The 23,666-nt window shown below is 37.9% G+C and overlaps 4 protein-coding genes and 1 long non-coding RNA gene across 5 annotated transcripts; 4 read left to right on the forward strand and 1 right to left on the reverse strand.

The window, feature by feature from the left end:
• The first annotated feature begins 1,644 nt into the window (after positions 1 to 1,644).
• LOC103506468 (reversion-inducing cysteine-rich protein with Kazal motifs) lies at positions 1,645 to 8,504 on the forward strand. The gene is made up of 8 exons (XM_026821513.1): positions 1,645 to 1,750; positions 3,874 to 3,910; positions 5,183 to 5,346; positions 5,893 to 6,088; positions 6,457 to 6,590; positions 6,934 to 7,195; positions 7,578 to 7,854; positions 8,121 to 8,504. Exons 1-8 carry the CDS (start codon positions 1,658 to 1,660, stop codon positions 8,431 to 8,433), a joined length of 1,476 nt encoding a protein of 491 aa, XP_026677314.1. The 5' UTR covers positions 1,645 to 1,657; the 3' UTR covers positions 8,434 to 8,504.
• A 2,736-nt stretch (positions 8,505 to 11,240) lies between these two features.
• Positions 11,241 to 14,642, reverse strand: LOC103506450. Its single transcript, XM_026821514.1, has 2 exons — positions 14,241 to 14,642; positions 11,241 to 11,593 (listed from the first exon to the last, which is right to left on the reverse strand). The coding sequence occupies exons 1-2, from the start codon at positions 14,466 to 14,468 to the stop codon at positions 11,300 to 11,302; spliced, it is 522 nt and encodes a 173-aa protein (XP_026677315.1). The 5' UTR covers positions 14,469 to 14,642; the 3' UTR covers positions 11,241 to 11,299.
• On the forward strand, positions 11,955 to 13,983 carry LOC103506451. The gene is made up of 3 exons (XM_008470840.3): positions 11,955 to 12,518; positions 12,861 to 13,070; positions 13,409 to 13,983. Exons 1-3 carry the CDS (start codon positions 12,305 to 12,307, stop codon positions 13,894 to 13,896), a joined length of 912 nt encoding a protein of 303 aa, XP_008469062.1. The 5' UTR covers positions 11,955 to 12,304; the 3' UTR covers positions 13,897 to 13,983.
• Positions 14,643 to 15,758: 1,116 nt separating the features above from the next.
• On the forward strand, positions 15,759 to 18,728 carry LOC103506469 (peroxidase-like). The gene is made up of 6 exons (XM_008470857.2): positions 15,759 to 15,932; positions 16,351 to 16,387; positions 16,681 to 16,893; positions 17,391 to 17,564; positions 17,949 to 18,124; positions 18,477 to 18,728. Exons 1-6 carry the CDS (start codon positions 15,873 to 15,875, stop codon positions 18,726 to 18,728), a joined length of 912 nt encoding a protein of 303 aa, XP_008469079.1. The 5' UTR covers positions 15,759 to 15,872.
• A 299-nt stretch (positions 18,729 to 19,027) lies between these two features.
• Positions 19,028 to 20,092, forward strand: LOC103506454. The gene is made up of 3 exons (XR_541221.3): positions 19,028 to 19,038; positions 19,499 to 19,604; positions 19,845 to 20,092. It is a non-coding gene; the product is annotated as an uncharacterized LOC103506454 (long non-coding RNA).
• The last annotated feature ends 3,574 nt before the right edge of the window (positions 20,093 to 23,666 follow it).

The following is a 23,666-nucleotide window of genomic DNA, read 5'->3' on the forward strand; positions in this document are numbered from 1 at the left end:
GAAATGATAATATATGAAGAACCAATTCTTATTGATCTTTCTCTACTGTAGAAATAGTATACATAGTATGACAATTTATCCTTGTTAGGACAGGAGTATTCAGTATTGGTATTTACAATGAGGGATAGAGTCTGAAACCATTTTTTTCGTGAATGAGTTATGACTTCATAGCTTACCTACGTCGAGGTACCACGGTACCAGCACGCTGAATATGAAAGTACTTGACTCATCGTTTTTTGAGACTAGGGACTTGGCCAGAATGTTTGAAAATCGTTTTTGAAGAGGAAATGATAATGTGAAGAACCAATTCTTAAGGATCTTTCTCTACTGTAGAGATAGTATAGTATGACAATTTGTCCTTGTTAGGACAGGAGTATTCAGTATTGGTATTTACAATGAGGGATAGAGTCTGAAACAGAAACCAGAAAGAAATAAGGTAAATAGGCAGGAGAATAAATAGGTATATGGTATTGAAATGACCAACCAGGTGATTACGAAAAATGGGAAAATAATATAAACTGATAACACAGATAAAAAAAAAAAATCATAAAACAGAAGGATAAAATAATTGTAACTACATAGTTTATACATTAACATTGGGTATTTTTCAAGTGCAAAGAAAGCTACTTGGAAATTCCACTTCTTGGTTCAATCATCAAAATATTCCTCTTCAGTTAGAAATGATATTCTACTCCTCTGGAGTTGAGAGTAAACAGGTCACTTAATTCAAGTCTGAGGGTCACCCATAGCCCATAAGGACCTCCTGGAGGGTCAAACATTTTGTGGTAACGACCCCCCTGAATGGTGAATAAATCCTTGTGACTTATAGGCATAGGCGACCCCACGTTTTAATTTCATAAAATGAATATCATTTGATATTTTTATTGATTTCTCATTTCATATTTTATTCAACGTGACAAGAACCATGAAGTACCCTGGTCCTATAACCAAGCAGTATTCAATTTTATACTTTTCTTCATACATAAGCACAAAATAATGTCTTTAATTAGTCCATTTTTCACCAAAATTATACAGAAGAGATTTTTTCTTTTTCAAATGGGTATGTATTCGTACATAGGCACTTACGATATTTGGATTATGAGGTATCCCCTTTAAACTTCCGTACCTATCAAGTCATTCTCATAAGAGCATTCACCATAGACTTTTCAGATGAATAATATCTTCCTTGTTTTTACAAGACTAACGTGTTGAGTGACAAAATAGTTTTCGGAAAGAGGGATATAAGCGCGGGATACATGAGTGATAAATTGAATTACATGGAAATAAAAGCATGATTAACATGCTGAGTGTAATCCTTTCTTTGGAAGGATCTTGTTTCTGAAAGGAGCGGCCTGAGATAAAAGTGACATGCGGAAGTGATATTACTACTTATGTACATCTTATGCAGTATCGGACCCTAAGATCACAGGAATAGCTTTGAATTTGAACAGTGATCTGCATAATAAATACAATCTGTATTAGATAAGTGTATTATTAAATTATTATAGAGGGAAATAATGCTATTAATGAGCAGGTATTTATTTAACCATGAGTGAAGATTGTGCAGAACGAAAAACTAGACTAGTAGTGATCATAATTTAGATTGAATTTTTTCTCCAATAGAAAGGATTCTCAAGATTGAACCAAATCGCTTTCTATGTTTCAGCTTCCTCTGGTGACACTGGCATTGAATTCCACGCTGAGAGAGCAGAGGATTTCAGAACTCAAGAACTACTGTCCTGCGCAATTGGTAAGTAACTGCTGTTTCTTCAAAATGTTGACCTTTTATTGACCTTTTTTCTGAATAGTTACGGAAATTTGGCTGCAAGGTTTTCCCATTGAGATTTAGAAGTGTTTTGATTTTCCTACGATTACGTTTAGAAATTTCCTCTTTAGGTCACCATGTGAAATTTAAAAAAAAAAAATTCGAAACCCCTATTTCTCTTCTTATGTAGCTAGGTTCATGATTCGAGCATAATAAAATTTTACATGGCCCGTTTTCATCAGCCGTGCCAGTGATATAATTACACTCAAGAAAAAGGCCAAGTCATATACGAGTAAGGCATCTGCCTCGGATTCGGAGACAAAAAAAACGGTCATGGCCCAAATCTAATTTTCGGAGATAATTTTCTGGTACTCATAAATACAGATGTCTCTCAAGAACCAGATAAATCTTCAAACACGCTGCACATCAAAGATGTTCGAACGACAAGAAAGATGTTCGTTGTAGCAGTAAAGGGAGCATATTTTTCTAGCGTGCTGTGTGTTCAGAACGGAGATAAGATGAAAGTGCTCGGTTTTGGGAGATAGGGGGGGCAGTTTCTTAATTTATTTGGACAGATTCCAGAACACTTCGGTTGCCAATGAGGAGGATATTCGATATAATTTTCCATATACAGGGTGACCTTTTAAAAGACAGTTTGAAATCTTAACTGTATGATGAGAGCTATCTTGTTAATTTCCCTGTTTTTTATGTAATCTCATGTGTTTAGGTTCCATTATCAGATAGCATTAACTTTAGTACACAGTTAACCATTTAAAAATAAATGTGTAGGTCCCAAGAACTGTGGGAGTCATTTGACAAACCACGTGTTTAAGTTTAATACGGATCACCCGGTAATTTCATAATTACAGAGAATATTATTGGATGAGACATAAAACTTGACAGATTGTTATTTTTCTTTCTTTTAAATGCCACGCTATGAAAATATTGAGTCTGTCATAATTATTTTCAAAATAAATGCAAGTGAGGGTGGCGTATCAGACTTGAATCCATATGAACTGCGCATGAAATTCGGGTTAAAACTAACCAGAGCAGAAAAAGCTATCTTGGGGATGGTTCTGCATTTAAATTATGAAAGGTACCAAAGGGGTAGTTTTCCTAGCTCAAAAAATGATGAAATCTCTGTAATATGTAGTATTATTATAGTCAAAAAAGAAGAAGAAATTCTTTGTTCACTATAATGAAATTATAGAATTATATGTAACTTGAGAAATTGAGAATACAGATCAAAAGCGAGAAGGTGGAATTTAAAGATGACGAAATTTGAGCTCTGAAGGTTGGTATAAAGATTCTTTTGTAGGGGACGTAGGACGTTGTATTACCTGTTAGAATAGGTATTATTGTAGTGATAAATTTGAATCATATTATTCATATCGCACCAAGTAGATATGTCCTCTGGACATAAAATGAAAATAAATGCAAACTGGATATGATTTTATGGACAACTAAGAGAGGACAACGAAGAAAGTTCAGGGACGTTTCAGTAAGTAAATATGTACTCGTATAACTACTCAGTACTCATAGTGGAAAGATACATATGTAGGGGTGATTCTGGAAATTTATTAACGGACAAGTGGTTTTAATTTAGTGTCCAGTTAAGTTAGCATTAGATCTGATAATTGCATATAGAGTAATTAATTCTTTGTACTTCCCCCTTTTCCCCCCATTCTGAATTCTCCCCGGATAGACGGATTAAGGTTATTAAAATGCAATTGAGCATGAAATATTTCCTATTCTTAGGCCACACCAGCGATTTCAAATTCAATTTATCGCAAAAAAGTATAATAGAGTAAGTTATTTTTCTGCAAAATTGCATTTCTTTATAAAGGTGACAAAAGTGTCAATCATATTTTTTTCATTTTTATCTAACACATTTTAAACAAAATTTCTAAAGATACCTTATGAAAAGCTGTTGCCTTTGGCTATCTTCCACCAATAAAACAGCATACCCTCATATTACTTTCTTTCTTTTTCCATTTTATTATAGGATAGATCGTCATCTTATCAGATTTTTCTTCCTCTTTTTCTCCTCCTCTTCTTTTTGTATGATGTTTTGAATTTAACTTTCAAATGATTTCTTTTCATTTCAGATGTCATTTTGGAAATGTCTCAATGAAACCGTTCAAGGTAAGTGAAAAATACAGTAATAAATTAATGTAATACCCTTCGGGCAAAGAGTATACCCTTACTTCTAAAGTACTTTTGTTAGTAGTGCTAGGGTTAGTAGGTAGAAGTTTCAATATTCATCGTTCCATAGGGGTTCCTGTACGGGTTAATAGCATTGTTGATTAGTAAAGGTTTAAAAAACCTCGAACTAATTATCTGGAATTCTACAGAGACAAATAGGAGCCCATTCATCATGGGAATCTTCCTGTTATGAAATCCAGTGGTGTATACCGTGAAGTGTTGTTGGGGTATATCGTATTTCAGTGAATGGATTATGGATTCGCCTACTGTTCTCAAACCCAACCCTTTATCGAAACCACCCAGTCCCTATTGAGATCTTGCACCTCCAGAACCTTAATATTGTAACAGGACAACATTTATGTCCTACTTCGACAGGCTCAATTTATTTAAGAAGTTTCCATTTATTTGTTACCTATTCGGTACAAATCTCTCAATATAAATAAATATTCAACAAATGGTATACGGTACTATCGGTAAAAGCTGGAGCTTGTGCCACGGATGGGTAATACAGCACTGTAAAGCATGTACTTAAACCTACCTCGATGACGTAGTGGTCAATACGCTCACCTGGTAAACAGGGGAGCGCGGGTTCGATCCCAGTCACGAAAAATATAAACTACAGCACTGATGTTATATGTGCTGGAAGACAGATAATCTATAACAGCTCAGCGAAATCATCCCGTCTGTCTATACTATTCTATGTCTACTTACTGATTGATGGGACCCTTACTGAAGTTATGTTTGAATGATTCTGTTCGAAATTGATGGACCCCTCTAGTTAGTTGTAGTCAAAGATGTAATAGGTACATACAATAATTGATTACTGCATAACTACTAAATTTAACTTACAGCAAAAATATTTTGTCTAGATAAAACGCAGACTTGAAAACTTGGACCTGGTTTACTAGTACACCCTACACCAGGAACAAGAATAATCAGATTCACTCTGAATATTATACATTCTCAATTTTTATCCCCTCGGAACTTCAAATCGCAATTTCTTTCTTTGAAACTTGCTAGGTACTTAATATTATTTATCTATTTTCTTTCATTGTAAGCCTTTAAGATATTTCACCAGAGAGGTCTTGAGTGTTCCTGGATTTGGTGAGTCCCTTATGTCCCTATGAAGAGAATTTCACATTCTACAGTAGATTCGTAGAATCTAACCCACATTCTAACGTACCTATCTGTATTTCCCCTTCTGATTTTCAGAGATTAACAAGGGAGAAAGCTGGTCAGGTCGGGCCTGCTGTCATATGACTTTGTCGGAGAGATGTCAGTACTCTTGCATTACCGCCACGGCTAAAGTGGACTTGCAGCATACGTGTCGACAAAGTGACGAATTGGACTTTTTCACCTGTCTGGAAAAACAACAGGTGAGTTCTCAACTGTAAAGCTGTGTCCAAACATAGTCGACGCCGTCGATTGACTTCGACTGAAAACGTACACAGCCTCGACAACATAGATTCACCTCTTCACTTCGTCGATCGATGGCGTCGATTGTGTGGACACACCTTTAGATTTTGGATATAATAAAGTTTTTGGTCCGTATCTGCACCGTGGACATTAGAAACGAATGTGTTAAAGAAGTGAAAAAGTTTTCAACCAAAGAATCTTAAGACAGAGGGTGAAACAGTTTTGGATACCTATCGATACCTGTTTTAGGCTTTAGTACTAGTGTAATCAGGCAAGATTAAAATGAATGAATACACTTTCTCCGTGAATTATGAACTTTATCCTTTTGTATCTTCATTTCTTCAATGTCTTCTTTCCATCACTCCATTTGATATGGCTTTTAGAAGGTAAGGGTCTCAGAAAACTTCCAACAATCTTGCTTCAATGACAGTACTTGTAGCACGTACCAATTTCTTTTCCTTGTGACAATATGTGGCACGCACCAATTTCTCTTCCTTTTCTCCCAGACTGGAGATGAGTGTTGTGGGAACGCCAGAACCGTAGAGTGTCATCGAGTGTGCAGGGCGATATTCCAGAGCGAACTCACGCCCAGCAAGGAGATGAGAACAGGGGTGGTCAATGCATGTTCATCCAGTAGTCCTAAGGTGATGCACTGTGTCAAGAACTTCACTAAGGTGGCGCCCGTTGTCAACAATCACAAACGTGAGTGTTCCATGCCTGATTTATCTTTGTCCAGATTAGGGGGCACAATTAATCCATTGGTAACACGTTTTCTTACCATGTAGGTATAGTATAAGATCCGGGGGTCAATGCTCACCAACAACAATTTCGTCATTGTAGATTAGAAGATACATTTGGTTCAGTGGTAACGCGCTTGGTTGCCGTACAGACGGTGCCCACCAGCGACAAAAAAACTTGCCGTTGTATTTCGACTATTGCAAATTCGATTACAATATTTTTACGAGTAACTTTCCGATATTCTCATATTGACTCAGCACCTAACTAGGAACCAACATAGTGGAAGGCTGGTTTCAAACACACTGAAATCGAAACATATGCTCTTTTTCCAGATCTCCATTGCTGTGACAAAGCACCAAACTTGGAGTGTAAGGAAAGCTGTCACAAAAGTCTGCGGGCAAAGCTGACCGATCAGGAAATCATAGACAATCTGCAGGAAGGAGGCTGTGGACCCCCATTACCACATGTAAGGAGTTCAGACTCATTGGCTATTCTGCCCTTTTGTAGCTTTGCAAGTGTCATGACTCATGACGTTCCTGGGGAATAACTTGTCCAGACAAGCATTAGGCCGGGATTGTTTAACTTCCATGTTTTGTCAAGGATCGCACGGTGCTACACAGTTTATTAAAATAAGGATATGGACACGGAAAATAGGCAAAAAATAATAATAACAACAGTACGTAATATCGTAATATAACGTTTGTCCCATCACCTTTATTGAAATTTCATCACTTATGATCAGACAATCGTTTCATAATAATTATGTAATAAAATTGTTCTCTAAAACATTTCACGTTATCCCCCACCAGGAGAAGTTATGGCAATGTTTCCTGCAAGGTGCGAGTGAGGTGTCCTCTAGTCCTGTGGATCGTGAGGTCTCCCTCTCCCGAATTGACAGGATGGGCATGGACTCTGCCAAGTTACATTGCTGCTACAAAGCCGTGTCTCCCGCGTGTCGAAGGTTATGCCTCAAGACGTTCTCCAATGAATGGACCAAATCTTGGGAAGACTTTGACAAGGACTGTTTATCTCAACTTTCGGAGACTGTTCTTGAGAACTGTTTGAATGAAGGTGAGTGGGGTTTAGTCTCAGGGATAGTTGTTTTTATACTGTCGGTATCTTACCAAAAGTAAGAGCTATTTCAACTTTCGGAGACAGTTCTTGAGAAATGTTTGAATGAAGGTGACTGGGCGCTTTGTCTCTTAGCGAACGATTGTCAACGTAGATTTATTGCAAGTAGATAAGTAGGTACTGTTTACTTTTGATGGGTTATACTCAAAAGCTTCTCTCCTTGACTCGAACCACCAACCTCCAGATCCAAAGTCCAACGCGTTAACAACTGCACCACTGAGGTTGGTGAGAAGATTTAGTGTTTTTAAGAATAAAGTTAAAACGGCTTCCCGAAATCCACAAGCAGATCGACTAAATGTGACTCTTTTTCTTCCTTTTTCAGTGGAAGAGCCATGTGAGCTCGGCTGCGACGGTCTCGGCTACTGCTCTAACTTCAACAACCGTCCCACCGAACTATTCCGCAGTTGTACCTCCCAGGCAGACGATGCCGCTCGTTACGACGTAGCCCTATGGGCGCAACAAGGCACCCTCAGTCTGCCTGGCCTTCAGCTGCCCGTGAGAAATATATCGCGATGCTCCCCCGAGACGTGGAAGACCATTGCGTGCATTCTGCAAATCAAACCGTGTCACAAGCGCTCGCATTCGAACAGTATTTGCAGGTGAGAAGAATAGGGTTGTGTTGAAGAACTTCTGACAATTTTGTCCTGTTGAAGACACTTCCGACAATTTTTCCCATGTGGAGATTTACGTACTTCAGCAACAGTAAAGTGCTTTTTGAAGTGCTTTATTGAAGGCTAATGGTCATTTACTCTGATCTACTTTAAAACTTTTATTGTTGTCCAAATCAAATTTCTATACGGATCATCCACGCCTTCTTGATTGATTTTCATCAGAAGTATATCACAACCTTTTCTCATTATTTCAGGGATGACTGTTATGAGCTACTCAGCGAATGTTTAGACTGGTATCGCATGCCCCCGGGTCACTCTGCCGCTTCTCTGTGTTCTCGCTTCTCCCCGGACGATCCAAACGCACCCTGTATTTCTCTCAAGTCCTTCATGGAACCGTCCGACAGCCCCTATCAAGCCCCGGCCGACCAAGTGACCTCTCCGTGTAGGGGAGATCCGTGCCCTGTGTCACACATTTGTTCCGTCAATAGGAATTGTCACCCGAGACATCATAGGACGACGTGTCAGCCGTACCAGTGTACGCAAGGTAAGACGCCCTCTGGTGATTAGAAATAACACTTTGTTTCAACATTGCAATTTACTCAACAAGTTCAGTTTCTACCGCCAGCCTAGTTAGCTTGGTTGGTAGCGCGTCTGCCCTGTAAGCACTAGGTCGCGGGTTCGATTACCACCCGCGGCGGATTTTATCCTGAACAGATAATATTTGTTCTCAGAACGACTGGCTTTTTCCTATCCTGTCTTCCTTCTCTTTTCGACTTCGGGGCGATAAGACCCTCAGTTTCTGCCATGAAACTCTCTCCAGTTGTGTACATTATTCAGTGATTTCCAATCTGTTCTTAACAGACAATAATTTATACTGTTAGTATTTCTTATAGGAGAAACTTGAAGGGGCTGCAGGTAACAAAATAAAATAATTAAATGTAAATTAAGGACGTCACCGAGTTCACTCTCGACCCATCTTTTAGGGCCGGAGTGAACTCGTTGTGAACCCTTCCACGAGCCGGAGTGAACTCGGGTAGAAAAAGGTCAACGGGAGTGAATTCGACCTCCCGTAAATTAAACAACGGACTAGGTATCCTACGAGTTTGGCTCCTTTTAAGACTTTGATATTGGCACCTCGCCTCGTGAGGGCAAACGAGGGACTATGGCAGTTTTAGGGTCCCAAAGTACATTTTGGAAATAACTACAATCCATTTGGAAATATCAGCAATAATTCCAAATTATTCCAATATTTTGCTTTATCAAATTTACTAAGTAGGTATGTATTTCTCTTTTGCAGTCAGAAACAAGTGGACAGAGCTCTGTACGCTCTCCGAGGTAGTGCCATGTCTGCCCTCTCCGTACACGCTGTACTCAAAGCTCTGGAACGTCAAGTCCAAGTCGCGCAATGTGCCATCCGCGGTCATCTTACGCTAGAACTCGACCTTTTGATCCTTCTGTTAGCCAAAAAGTCCAAAAATCACAGAATCAAAAACCTTGCATTTTTGAAAATTTCGCGGTTATTTAAAAAAATAAAAGTAAACGATTTTTTTTACAATGTTGCCAAGTTTACTTTGAAAAGACCCGTTTACATTTGCGCATATTTGCGCTTAAAACTTGGGGCACCGTCAAAAGTTGTCGCTGTGAACAAGGAAACCAAAGTAAAGTACCGTAGGTATCTACCGTACTTTTCTCTAGGTAGGCCATAAATTTTATCATTTACGTATTTACCCATTCATAATATTTTTACAGTTATTTATTACGTGTGTAAGCAATATTAAATATTTTCGTGATGTAGAGGCAAGTTATTATTTTGATGGTCGTGGTGGGACATGATGAATGACTTCAATGACTTTCCTGGTCTATCTTGACTCTGTTGAATAGTTCATTCAGTCAACAAAGGGTAAAAAATATCAAGCAAAAATAACACGAGAACAGACTGTCAATATTTCAGCAAATTCATCATAAATACGACTAGATGATGTATGGAACAGATTTAATATGTAGATAGGTATGTTTGTACCTAGGTAGGTATATCAATCTAAATGTTTGTTCCATAGGTCTCTTCAGGTAGGTATTCGCGTAAGTTAGTATGGTAGGTAGGTACAGACGTCTTACATAATAATATTGTACCTAAGTAAGTAGATAGGTATGTAGGTACTGGTGGTACTGGTCTTCAGAACTTCAGAAGGTAGAAACAGTAGAAAAAATGAGATCTCAATAGGAAGGGCCTGTAGCCACCAGTTACCCTAGTTAACGTGTTGAGCGCTAGGTCGTGAGGTCGAGTCCCGCCGTGGCAGATTTTATCCTATACAGATAAGGTTCGTTCTCGGAACGACTGATTTTCTTTTATCCTGTATTCAATCTCTCTTCGCTTTAGGGACGATAGCAGTTTACAGTTGCCTCTATCAAACCTCTTGAAAAAAAAGAAAGTAAAGAAAATTGATTAGATTGGTTAGGTATACCTACCTACCTATTTCAAGGTAGGGACTGAACAGTTTTATCAATATGGAAAGCGTGATATATTATAAAAACTGAAAAACTCACCTGAACTACAAATAGTTTAGCTGGAAAGTCAACTGATATTTCCCCAATTTGGTTCAAGGTATTACGAGAATGCTTCAAGACGTTTCCATTTGTAAATAATAAAATTTACCAATAGTGCCATACTTTCTTTGAAGACATTGCGTTGACCTCACATTAGCAAGTCCATTGTACTTGACATACCTTCAAAACACAGTCAATAGTTCAATACCTTATTTATTTTTAAAAAACTAATTGAAGTGTTGGTACCTACATTGATTGTAAGCCATAAATTGAGGGTCATATTTTTGTCACTACTATTTTTTAATTTTATATACCAAAGATGCTAAAGAAAAAAGCTACATATTTAGCAGAGATCAACGCATTGTTTACTTAATTGCTTCATCTATTGAATTTATAATTTTATTGATAGCATGACTGATGGTGATTAAAATGATTTTGATTCATTGCCTTGTGATATGTTTGCTACCTGTGATATTAATAATAATTTTATTTTATGTACAAAATATACGTAGTATATGCTTCTAATTAAGTCAATAAATAATTTTATACCTACATAAGTAAGTAATTAACATTAACGTTAAATGTGTTTTTTTTTTTATCAGTCTCTAGTTTACAATTAAAGGATCTTGGGAGCACATAATAAATAGATAATTAATTAAATATGAGAACTAAAAGTAGGTAAGTGAAAATGAGATCTAAAGTTGATAAAACCCAAGCAGGTACTTTACCTACTGACTTATTGATATTGATAGCTAAATGCTTTGTATATTTAAAACTTATGTACAAATACATAATAAAATAATACTTACGTGAGATTCGTTGATTATGAAGGGGGATCAAAGTATTGGAGTCTGATATTGCGATTTTTGGAACCGTGTAAATTTGCCAACTAAAACTGTGGTCCTCGGAATTTTGCAAACAGTTCGTACAACTCTTTTCCGTTGTATCTTCGGACCATTTGCTTGGCTATAGGTTCAGACTTTGCTTCGAATGTATGAGGTACAGCGTACTGAGGTACCCTGTAATCTTGTATACAGGGGGTGACATCCTTGGGTTTGGTCGGGATAGGTCTCTTGTGTTTGGATATAGCTTTTATATTCTTTAGATCTTCATCATGAACACATAACTCTACGAGGTCTCGGTAGATGGTTTCATCAAATGGAATGTTCACGTTTCGGATGCCCTGAAACAAATACATGGGTACGTAAGTATAGTACTTAATAGTGAATATAGTTATTTAAAGTTTTACAACTATGTGGATACTTGATAGGTAGGTGTCTAGGTATCAAGCATAAAACATAAAACACTTTATTTTAGAAAAGAAAGGCGGAAGAATTGTGCTAGTTCAATGCACACTACACTTCTAATAATAACTGACACGTTTATTCTACACGAGGAAACAGATTCATCTATCTAAATGTAGGTATACCTATGCCAATGATATAAATAAGCCCTATTTACGGGAGTGTAGGTAGGTAGATAGTAGATACATAAGTATATGTTCCCAAATATTTGAAACCTACATTTCTACATAGGTAGGTAAATACAAAGTAAACAAACATCATCTACATACGTAAAATCATCTCATCAATTCACCTATATTAATATCGAGCTTATAATGATGATTCACGTATAATCAAAGAACACACTCGTATTCCTTTGACACAAAAAGTTTGTTCAGTTTATACATTTATTTTAAGTAATCAGTAAGTTGTGAAGGCATCTAGTACTAATTTTCTTCTTGTGATTCATATGAGGGAGTAGGAAGCACATAGATTACTCACTGGCTTTCAATAAGTACGTACATAATGTATGAACTGTCATTAATTATTAGTGACCCTTACGTTTAAGTAATATTGCCATAACCAAGACTGATTCGACTCACACCAAAATTATGTTTGAAAAGAAATGTAAATTTCAGTGCAAGATTCAAGTGATTGGCTTGACTCAAACCCCATACTTGTGTGGAAATCTTTACTGCAGACTCAAATTACTTCATGGAGGGGATTTTGTCAAGGACACAAAACCAGAGCTGATCAGGAATCATGAAGTTCAGTGGTTGGAGGAGTTTGAATTTGTATTTCAAGCATTATTAGATAAGAATACACGTAAGTAAATTTCACATCAGTCAGTTGATATAGGTACAATAGTTTCAAACATATCTCTAAAGTCAAGCAACATTGTGTCTGGTGGTTATACATAGTATGGGCAGGTTATAGGTAGTAGGTACAATAGTTTCAAACATATCTCTAAAGTCAAGCAACATTGTGTCTGGTGGTTATACATAGTATGGGCAGGTTATAGGTAGATACCATCTGGATAATTCATGAGGTACTTTGGTAGCACTTGTGTTGAGGAAGAAAGAAGCCAAGTTTTAGGTAGGTAAATAGTGAGCTTCCTGATTATTCTAATTAAATTGCACATCTAATATAATTGACTTTTTCTAACAGGTATTTTAAAGCCTTGCATATTGAGGATATCTGTACGAATGGAATGCTACAAGAGAGCACCCAATAAAATTGGATACTTAGATTTGAATCTGTCAGAATTTTGTGGATTTGGTGTTCATCACTTGAGATTTCATTTGAAAGGATATAACAGTTCAATACCTCCAGATAATTCTATACTTGAAATAAGTGTGGACACCAAAATACTTCAAGGTAATGCTCCCAAAAAAAAGAGGATTTTAAGTTTTAAATAAAAATGAGTACCTAAAAGTAAGTACTTACTTTTGGGTATTCCTTACAGAAGAGCTTTGTATTAAAAAAAAAAAAAAAAAAAAAAAAAAAAAAAAAAAAAAAAAAAAAATTTTTTTCTTTGGTATAAAAAAAAAAAAAAAAAAAAAAAAAAAAAAAAAAAAACAAGAAATAAATTTATTTCTCATTGAGATAAAAAGAAAATTTGCAATAATACCTGATATCACCATAACATTTGTGAGGTCATTCAAAAAGGTAATTGAAAAAATTAATTCTAATGATGACTTTTTTATTTTCATTAGGTAATGTAATATTCAAACCTAATCAAGAAGCAACTCCAAACAGGATTCTGGATCTAAGCAATGTGATGGAAGATTGTGACGAAGAAAATATTGACATATCTAACAAGCAAATTGAACCAGTGCGAGCAATATCAAGTCCTATACCAATTCCAACAATGAAAAGTAAAATGAAAATACAAAATAACTTCAACATGTATTCTGCTTGGTTCAAAGGCAACAGATACCTGAATGATGAAATATTAAACATGAATGTTAGAGATTCCTCACGAATCAAATCAACTAGGCTGGACAATGATCAGATTACCGATAACATATTGAGCAGTACATTCTTGTGCATGCAACCAGCCGATAGGAGTCAGTTACAATTGTTTGTGACAGAAGATGGAAAACCTGTATTAGGTCAGACTTTGAATAGCCCTGTGGTATCTCATCTTGGCCTTACTCAAAGTTCTAATAGCCAAGTTACAGAAGAATTTAGGAGCAGTTAATATAATTATATCTAATGAATTCATTCAAAATGACAAAATATATTCCCACCAAGTTCAAGTATTTACCTACTTGAATTAACCTATAGATTTTTTTTTTTTTTTTTTTTTTAGTTTGTTGGGTTTACATTCCAGTTAGATTGTATACGACCCTGATAACAGTTCCCTCCATCAGCTCACTTCAAAAGAATTGAGTTCTGAGTTTTAACGCGATAAGTATTACATTATTAGTTTTAAGTAAATGTTTAAAAAACAAAAACCTCTTTGATTTATTGGTTAGGGTTAGCTATTCTTCTACCTGTTTATAGTCCCACACCCACAGCCAGATAATGTAAGTATGTGCCTACCTTTGATTCCTCGGGAGCCACAGTTAAGTCTTTGGCAGCTTTTGATACATCAAGGCTAGCTGTCTCAATAATTTCATTGGCTATTCTCAGGGCATTGTTGATGTCTGAGTTTTCATCATTCTTACTTGTGGAGGGTGTGATATGATTTATCAAACTGACACTTCCCGAAGATGATTTGCAGGACTTTACTTTTAAAATATTCTTAAGATCTTTGTGATTCTTACTCATTGTGATTCAAGCTGTTTGATATAAAAATTTTCTCCCATTGAAAGCTAATACCTGGTAGAAAGTACTAAATAGGTAATAAAGAAATTAAAAAGGCAAGAATGATGATGATGAACAGGTTTTTGTATAGCGGTCACATGTAACTGCACAATATCCACTTCAGCTGGGGCTTGATGAACATAATTAGCCAAAAAGTCCAAAAATCACAGAATCAAAAACCTTGCATTTTTGAAAATTTCGCGGTTATTTAAAAAAATAAAAGTAAACGATTTTTTTTACAATGTTGCCAAGTTTACTTTGAAAAGACCCGTTTACATTTGCGCATATTTGCGCTTAAAACTTGGGGCACCGTCAAAAGTTGTCGCTGTGAACAAGGAAACCAAAGTAAAGTACCGTAGGTATCTACCGTACTTTTCTCTAGGTAGGCCATAAATTTTATCATTTACGTATTTACCCATTCATAATATTTTTACAGTTATTTATTACGTGTGTAAGCAATATTAAATATTTTCGTGATGTAGAGGCAAGTTATTATTTTGATGGTCGTGGTGGGACATGATGAATGACTTTCCTGGTCTATCTTGACTCTGTTGAATAGTTCATTCAGTCAACAAAGGGTAAAAAATATGAAGCAAAAATAACACGAGAACAGACTGTCAATATTTCAGCAAATTCATCATAATAAATACGACTAGATAATGTATGGAACAGATATATTATGTGGATAGGTATGTTTGTACCTAGGTAGGTATATCAATCTAAATGTTTGTTCCATAGGTCTCTTCAGGTAGGAATTCCCGTAAGTTAGTATGGTAGGTACAGACGTCTTACATAATATTGTACCTAAGTAACCTAAGTATAAGTAAGTAGATAGGTATGTAGGTACTGGTGGTGCTGGTCTTCAGAACTTCAGAAGGTAGAAACAGTGGAAATGAGATCTCAATAGGAAGGGCCTGTAGCCACCAGTTACCCTAGTTAACGTGTTAAGTGCTAGGTCGTGAGGTCGAGTCCCGCCGTGGCAGATTTTATCCTATACAGATAAGGTTCGTTCTCGGAACGGCTGATATTCTTTTATCCTGTATTCAATCTCTCTTCGCTTTAGGGACGATAGCAGTTACAGTTGCCTCTATCAAACCTCTTGAAAAATAGAAAGTAAAGAAAATTGATTAGATTGGTTAGGTACCTACCTACCTATTTCAAGGTAGGGACTGAAGAGTTTTATCAATATGGAAAGCGTGATATATTATAAAAACTGAAAAACTCACCTGAACTACAAATAGTTTAGCTGGAAAGTCAACTGATCGTGATTCTACTGAAGGCATAAAAACCTACAGGGAAATACTTCGACACTAAATTGTAGGTACACGAGTATCTACCTACCTACTTGAAAATAGCAAGTACGAAGTGATGGCAAGATCCCGGATACTGTCAGCATTTGTATTGCTGTGCCTTACCGTGTACTTCGGCGTAAGTAAAATCAGAAGTAGAGCAGTACCTACTTCTTAGGTATTGACTTGGTAATATCTATTTATCTTATACAATTTGAGACGGGCCCCAAAAGAATCAACTTAAAGCTGTGTCAACACAACGGGCCCTAAAAGGATCAGAGTTAAGCTGAATGAACACAGTCGACGCGACGGCCGACAATCGATGGTCGATTGAAACTGCCTCTACAACATTGATTTACTTCGTCGATTGACCATCGATCGATCGTCGTTCGATTCGATTATGTCTGGACACAGCTTTGGACCTACCTAAAATCAGAGCAAATATACCTACCTAGGTATAGTAAATTTATGTATGGGTAAGTTGGTAAATTTTAATTTTAATTCTCTGAATTTAATCATACCTACCATAACCATTATTTTATTTTGATTGTCCACAGGGCAAAGTAGACTGCAAAGAAAATACACTCCTGCGACGTAAGTATGAACAGAGTATTTTCTAAAAATTGTAAGCGTCTGCTTTATAAGCGCTAGGCCGCGGGTTCCATTCCCACCCGGGGCGGATTTTATCCTGATGGGATAATAATGTTCGTTCTCCGAACGACTGGCTTTTCCCTATCCTGTCTTCCTTCTCTCTTCGATTTCGGGATGATAAGAACTCTGTTTGTTACATATCTCTCTATCAAACATCTAAATTTGAAAAAAAAAAATAAATAAAAAAAAATAAATAAAGTCAATATTGTACTAATTTATCTACTGGAAAATTTCAGGTGCATTACCATCCGGTCAGATAATCAACACAGCAAAAGCTCAACCCGTGGATCAGCAAAATATAATCGACCAATGTGCTCCCAAAGTAGCTGGCTGTGATCCGATGAGTGTATATCGCTCCTATGATGGCTCTTGTAATAACCTGAAGCATCCCAGCTGGGGAATGGCCAACACCGGACATGTGCGACTTATGGCGGCCAATTATGCTGATGGTAAAGTAGACATATACTTAGTTTGCTATTCATTTAAGATATCTCGCGACTCGAGAGCAATACCTTTCTGCTTTCCACCTCTGCCTTTGGGTCCCTATAAGAGCTCGTTTTCAGAGTAAGGTTTTTAATTATTTGCTGTAAAGATTCTAAAGATCGTACCTAAAAACATAAAATAATTATGAAGGTAGGTGCGTACTACGTAGGTTGGATGTACCTATACCCACAAATTCTCACAACATTATAAAAGGAAGGAGAAAATATTCTACAAAATGTATGACACATTGCATACTCAAAATAATGTTAGGCGTTCATAGAAATTACTGAGCGTCGAATTCATAGCCCTGAAGAAGTAGGCATTGTAAGTACCTACACCTTCTTTCAGCATAAATACCTAGTATTAGATAAATCTACTAGTGACTGATTATTTAGGTTCGAATATTATCGTAGATTTCCTATTGCCTAAGTATGTGATTATTTCTTTCTGCCTTTTCTTTCAGGAAAATCCAAACACCGAGTCTCGAAAGTGGACAATGCTACAGAGTTACCCAGTGCCCGACTTCTCAGAACTCTTCTCTTCAAAGAGAAATCCGCCACTGATCTACACACGAGGTCTTTCCTAACATTTGCCCAAATAATTGCCCATGATGTGACATCGAATCCGGAATCACCAGGTAGGAAGTCCGGCGATGAAGGGTCTTCTACTTACCAGAGGCCAGCACCCAAATGATGGTTTCACGGTGTGAGCACTGCGCCTTTTAACTACAAACAAATAAGCTAACCATAACGAAGCAGGTATAATAGCCCCGGGAAAGCTTTTCCCAGACCGAGCCTAAGTGGGCCCGGGAATAGCCAGTAGCATGAGAGTGCCCAGATGGTTCCCCATTCAGATACCTACCACGCGCAAACCGCAAAGTTACTCAACTTTAGCTATTAATAGGGAAGTGATGCATTCAACATGTTTTCACCGCTGCTATAATTTTCTTTTCTCCTCCTCCTTCTCCTCCTCCTTCTACTTCTTATTCTTTTTCTTCTTCCCCTTCTTCTTTTTTTTTCAGGTCCCAAATGTTGCTCTCCATCTGGTGACGCTATGATCGAACCCCAACCCGCGGTCTGTCGAGCCATTCCCATACCCGCCAATGACTCTTACTATGGTCCATTCAAACGAGTATGCATGGAATACCGTCAGAGTTTACCGCTCAACTGTCCTCTGAACGACAAAACCTTACAACCGGTAAGTATATAATAAATTACCATTTATCTATGTACCTATAAATTATTCAATTCACTTCAACAGTACCTCCCTAAAGGGAACTAACCATGCGATTTCTTGGGAGACCTAATGGCGAAAGAATTCTTTCAATCTTGGTATTTGGATTATTTGGTTGAAAAATTGCTTATTGACACAACTAGACTGGCATACTACATATCTCACCCTCGCGGAGGGATACTCCCTGGATACTTAGGCGTTCAGCAAGGAAATTTAGACGGGGCCTGTCTAATTGGGAGCATCGGGCCCCCAAGTGAAAGCTTGAGAAGGCCCCCGAAAAGGTATTGACGTTGCTACATAAAACTCTTTCTCACAGATCATGTTGAACACTCACTACATCGATGGATCTGTCATCTACGGATCGAGCGAAGCGAAAGCTAAATCCCTGCGCTCCAACCAAGGAGGCAAACTCCTTCTAGTGGAGAAAGATAACAACACGTTTCTGCCTCCGTTCCAAGATTTACCCGTGGCTACGTCCAAGTCCGAATGTCCCCTGAATCCTTCCAGTTGTTACACTTCAGGTGAGAATTATAGGGCTAAAGGGTCTCCCTCAGCATTAAATATGTAAGAGCCTTCATCTTCTAAGATTTATAGCCTGGAGGATAGCTCGTCTGCCTTGTAAGCGTTAGGGTGCGGGTTCGATTCCCGCCCGGATTTTATCCTGAATGGATAATGTTCGTTCTCGGAACGGCTGGCTTTCTCTTATCCTGTCTTCCTCCTCTCTCCGATTTCGGGACGCGAGACCATAGCAGTTCCAGTTCCCTTTATCAAACCTCTAAAAAAAGTACGTCCGGGTTTTCCGCTTTTTATCAATTTTAGTAACTTACTTCCGTTTTTTTTTTTTTTTTTTTTTTTTTTTCTTTTTCTTTTGACTCTGGGTGAGATGAAAATCAGGCTTGCTCTTTTCTTTCTCTTAGGCTAGCCACTCACTATCAGGTAGACCTGACAGGTGCGGCTGGAAAGGTCCGCCCGCCCGTTAGATGTAGGTACCTGATAGTGAGTGGCCAGGTCTACAGGATCATGTTGAAGTGTTTATTGAGCTTTAAATGTGCTCGGATACTATATGTTCGAACAGTCTTTGAGGATACTTGGAGGTTCTTCTTTTACTACATCTTCATCTACAATTCTACATCCACCCTGTAAAGCTGAGAACCTAACAAATGGACAATTTTTTGCATTTTTCACTGCCCGCTTTCTTCTTCTTCTTCTTCTTCTTCCTCCTCCTCATCCTACTCCTCTTTTTCTTCTTCTTTTACCCTTCCTAACACTTTCATTTGACCGACAGTAACATTAGTAACACGCATGTCCTTATCTCACATTGTCGCCTTCCTCTTTCAGACCAAATCAATGTGGTGAAAACCATTTCCCTGGCTCACATCTACTGTGGCGCTTCCAATGGCATTGTCGCCTTACAGCCAGATATCTTCCATCCAGTCTCTCCTACGTAAGTAATTTCTTAAAAGCACCTACCCCTTCAAGGTCATAGCTTGGTTGTTTCGAAGTCAAGGACCCAATAGTCGACCTTGAGTTACCCTGGCCGTTTTGGTGTAAAATTGTCATCATTGGTCGTAATCTCACAAGATAAGATTAGCTAAGCTAGATGACGTGATCAGAAAAAGATCAAAGTGGTACCTACTAAAAAAAAAATCCATGTCAAAAGCTTTTTTTCCCTCCTTTGTTTCAGGAATAAGCTAACCCCCTGTGCTGATCTGCTGAAGCAAATAGATTTGACTTCTTTCAAATAATCTCTCAACTCCAAGAGAAATAACTGAATAATCAGTCTGGCACGACGTCAAAGGCTGATGTAAATCTAATATATAAAAATGAATGTGTGTGTGTGTGTTTGTTCGAACTTTATGCCTGGCCAAACCGCTCATTCCGGTTCGTTTTTGTTAAGCTACCCCGAGCAAGACCACTAAATGGAAGAGTGACATGAACGGCCATGCCTTAAGGATTTACTAGCAGAAATCCGGAGCAAAGCGACGGAGTAAATCCTTAAGGTCGCTTCGCTCCGGATTTCGGCTAGTCTAATAATAGAATAGGTAAAACAATTTGATAAAAAAATAAAGTTGAGCAACAAGTTTATAAAAAAAATTAAAATAATACCTACTAATGATCACTTAAAATGTTAAAATTTTCTAGATCTCTGGTTAAAATAGTGCCCTTGAAGTGCCTGGCCAGCGGTAATAGCAAGTTGAATGCACAAGTGCCCGATGGATCACTGTGAAGTTAAGTAAAGTTGGGTGTGTTTGCTGTCAGTATTGGTGACTATCTGGACATGAATTACTTGCTGAGGGTAATTCCCGGTGCTTAAAAACCTGGTTATAGGAAAAACCCCCAATCTGAAATTGCCAATCTGAGAAATTCGTAGGAAAAACCCTGTCTCGTCGACAAACAATCCGTTAAAAAGTCCCCTATAACAAACGTAAAACCCCTGACAAGAATAATTGTTTCTTAACTAAACAATAACAACGTCTTGTCTCGTGCCTATGTTGATATTGTTGATGCTTCATAACCTAACTGTAGTGACAGAACTAATACGTAAAACCAATAACCAAACCAAAGTGATGACAACCTGTGACTCACCCAAACTCAAGAAGGAAACCCTTAGGTGAAACTGACTCATTAGTCATTAGTAAAGTATCTACCTAGGTAGTAAAGTCATCAGTGTACTGGTATTGAATATAGTACAGGTTCTCAGACTTCTGAGTCACCAAATGAGTAGTTTTGATTCAAGATTCAACAAAGATACATTCGATATCTGCAGCTATCTATCTGATTGTAGCTAAGTATGATCGTAGTTGTATAGGTAGGTAGGTAGGTACCTAAGTAGGTATCAGCTAGATTGTTATATCTGAAGCTGAGTATACAGGCTGTTTCAAAAGTCCTGAAGATTCTCATCCCTATTAAGGATTGCCATGCCATTTTGCTCTCTCGAAGATCCCCCCTCCCTCTCAAATAGCAGGCCCTTCACTTCAACTCATTTCTCCCTATTAAAAAAAGTATTGCGAAAGAAAGTTGAAAATTTGTGGGTATATGAATCATAAATACACAATCACCACTCAATGAATAACTCAATAATGAATTACATTCTCACCCCCTTCCCTTCATTTTTCAAAAGTTGACAAAGGGGTAATCCCTATGAGCAAACACAATCCCCTTATTTCTCTCTCTCTCTCTCTCTCTTACTCCCTATCCCTCTAATCTACATATAGAGAAAGGGGTTGTAGTAAGTTTTCCTCTCCTTTTGCTTCAGGGAAAATGGGTCGCAGCCTTCTCTCCCCCAACCTCCCTAAGCTCGCGAGATAATAAATTATGGGTTGAATCCATCTAGCTTTCCCTTCCCATACACTTCCTCCTCTGGAGAAAGCAGAAGAAAGGGATGACCTCCTCTCCCCCTTCCTCCTGCCCTAAGCTCAGGAGAAAATTATGGGTTGAACCCAGTATGTTACTCTCTTCCCTCTCTCCTCAGGGGAAAGCAGGAGAAAGGGGTTGTAGTCCCCACTCCATCCTTCTTTAAGCTTACGAAGAACGAGTTATACATACACAATCCACCCCCTTTCTTTCGGAATATATTATTATCATCATCATCATTATTATTATCATTTTCGACGCCATTATGGTCATATGACGCAACATATAAACTCCACTCGGTATTGATGTGTCTGTGGCCTTTATAATGGCCTTTTTATTTCCATCAATAATATAGGGCCTCTATTTCTGTTGTTGTTTACAAAGTATATTGTGGGGGACGGAAGGCTATAACGCCACCCCATCCCGGAATGAGGTCCTATGACCGACAGAGAGGAGACAGGCAGACAGGAGAATAATGACGTTTCTGTAACTTATAGGCTGCCTTTTGAGGGGGAATAAGGACGGAGAGGGAGAGCGAGAGAGAGAGAGCGTCAATTTAGCATTTAGGTGCCAGACAAAGAGAGCGGAAGAGAGAGAGAGTCAATTTAGTATTTAGGTGCCAGACAAAGAGAGAGAGAGGGAGAGAAAACAGACAAGGGAGAGACTACGAGAGAGAAAGAGAGAGAGAGAGAGAGAGAGAGAGAGAGAGAGAGAGAGAGAGAGAGAGAGAGAGAGAGAGAGAGAGGCTGGCTCCATTGTCCTTACTTTTTGCAGAATCTTAGGCAATACAGTATCTTGGGCAATATCTCAAGTATTATATTTGGCGCTGGTTTTGTCTGTGCTCCCACCAACACATGTTGGATATTTGTCACGAAGTTTATTTAAGTAGACAGACACATCATGGTTAACTTTGTATCTCCCTCATTCGATTATAATTGCCGTGAGGTATATGACCTTGATGAAAGTTTCAACGCTGGTGTCCACCTCTGTGCCGATATCATTGTCAAGGCTTTTAAGTACAAGTTGTTTATTTGGTAAGTAAGTAACCAAGTAATTTTAATCCTGTTAGGATAATCCTGCGCAATATATTGTGCATTAATGATACAATGACCTGTGTGTTAAATATGACTGCAAGGTATTCTCATTGCACAATTAGGTACTTAGTTTTCAATGGCTTGTGGCTATCACTGACTAATTGACATTACCTTGACTAATTGCTTATCCAGCGTGTTATCTAGCCGTACAATACGCATGTCGAGGTCAGTGTCTATTAGCTTATCTCTAGGCTAGATGATGTCCTATAATATTCCCTCTAGATTTTCTCCAACAGGAAAATCCTCTAGATTTTTGTACATGCCTTTCTTTACGAGTACCTAAATATCCCTTTATAGGAGAATGTAAACAAGACACTTTAGATACAGACGAAACACGGAATTACGAACCTATTTGAATATCTACCATCAGCAATATTATAGTGACACATGCTATAGATCTCGGGTTCAATTCTCGGTTTAATAGAAGTTTTTGTGGGCTATAGACTTGAAATTTGGGATGCAGGGGTGCTCTCAACCTCGTGAGGACAATGAATTGGCTACTGGGATTAATGACAATGATTACCTATCGTATAAAACTGTGACATGCCTTTGGTATTATACAAAGAACAAATACTTCCATTCCATTGCATTACCTAATTCTTTGAAACTGTTGAGTTTCATCAGCATAAGAACAACCATTTTCTGTTGTATATTAACCTCGTTTTTAGAACGCTCAACATAAACAATACAAAGTTGACGAGAAATTTAACGCTCACTTAACAAAACAATGAAGTTGGTATTCACGGAATACCGAACAAGACATACTATACGATGGGCATGTTATAGCATGTGCTCGCAATCATAACATGTATGACTCAGTACTCGCGTTCTGGTTTATGACTTTGATGTTAAGTGGTGCTCAATATGCTGCACAGAGGGTTTGGGTTCATGGGTTGGCCAATTCCTGTGAAGGGCTTTAGGTCTCTCTGGAGCCTGGATTATAAAGGCTAGTTCATAGAAGGAATGGCCAAATAGAACTGACTGGAAAAGGCTTACCAAAAACGCTGACCCTTGTGAATACGAGAAAAGGTGACGAAGAAGAGGAGAAGAGAAGTACA

Source organism: Diaphorina citri, unplaced genomic scaffold, assembly GCF_000475195.1.
Source record: "Diaphorina citri unplaced genomic scaffold, Diaci psyllid genome assembly version 1.1 scaffold237, whole genome shotgun sequence".
NCBI classification, from domain to species: domain Eukaryota; kingdom Metazoa; phylum Arthropoda; class Insecta; order Hemiptera; family Psyllidae; genus Diaphorina; species Diaphorina citri.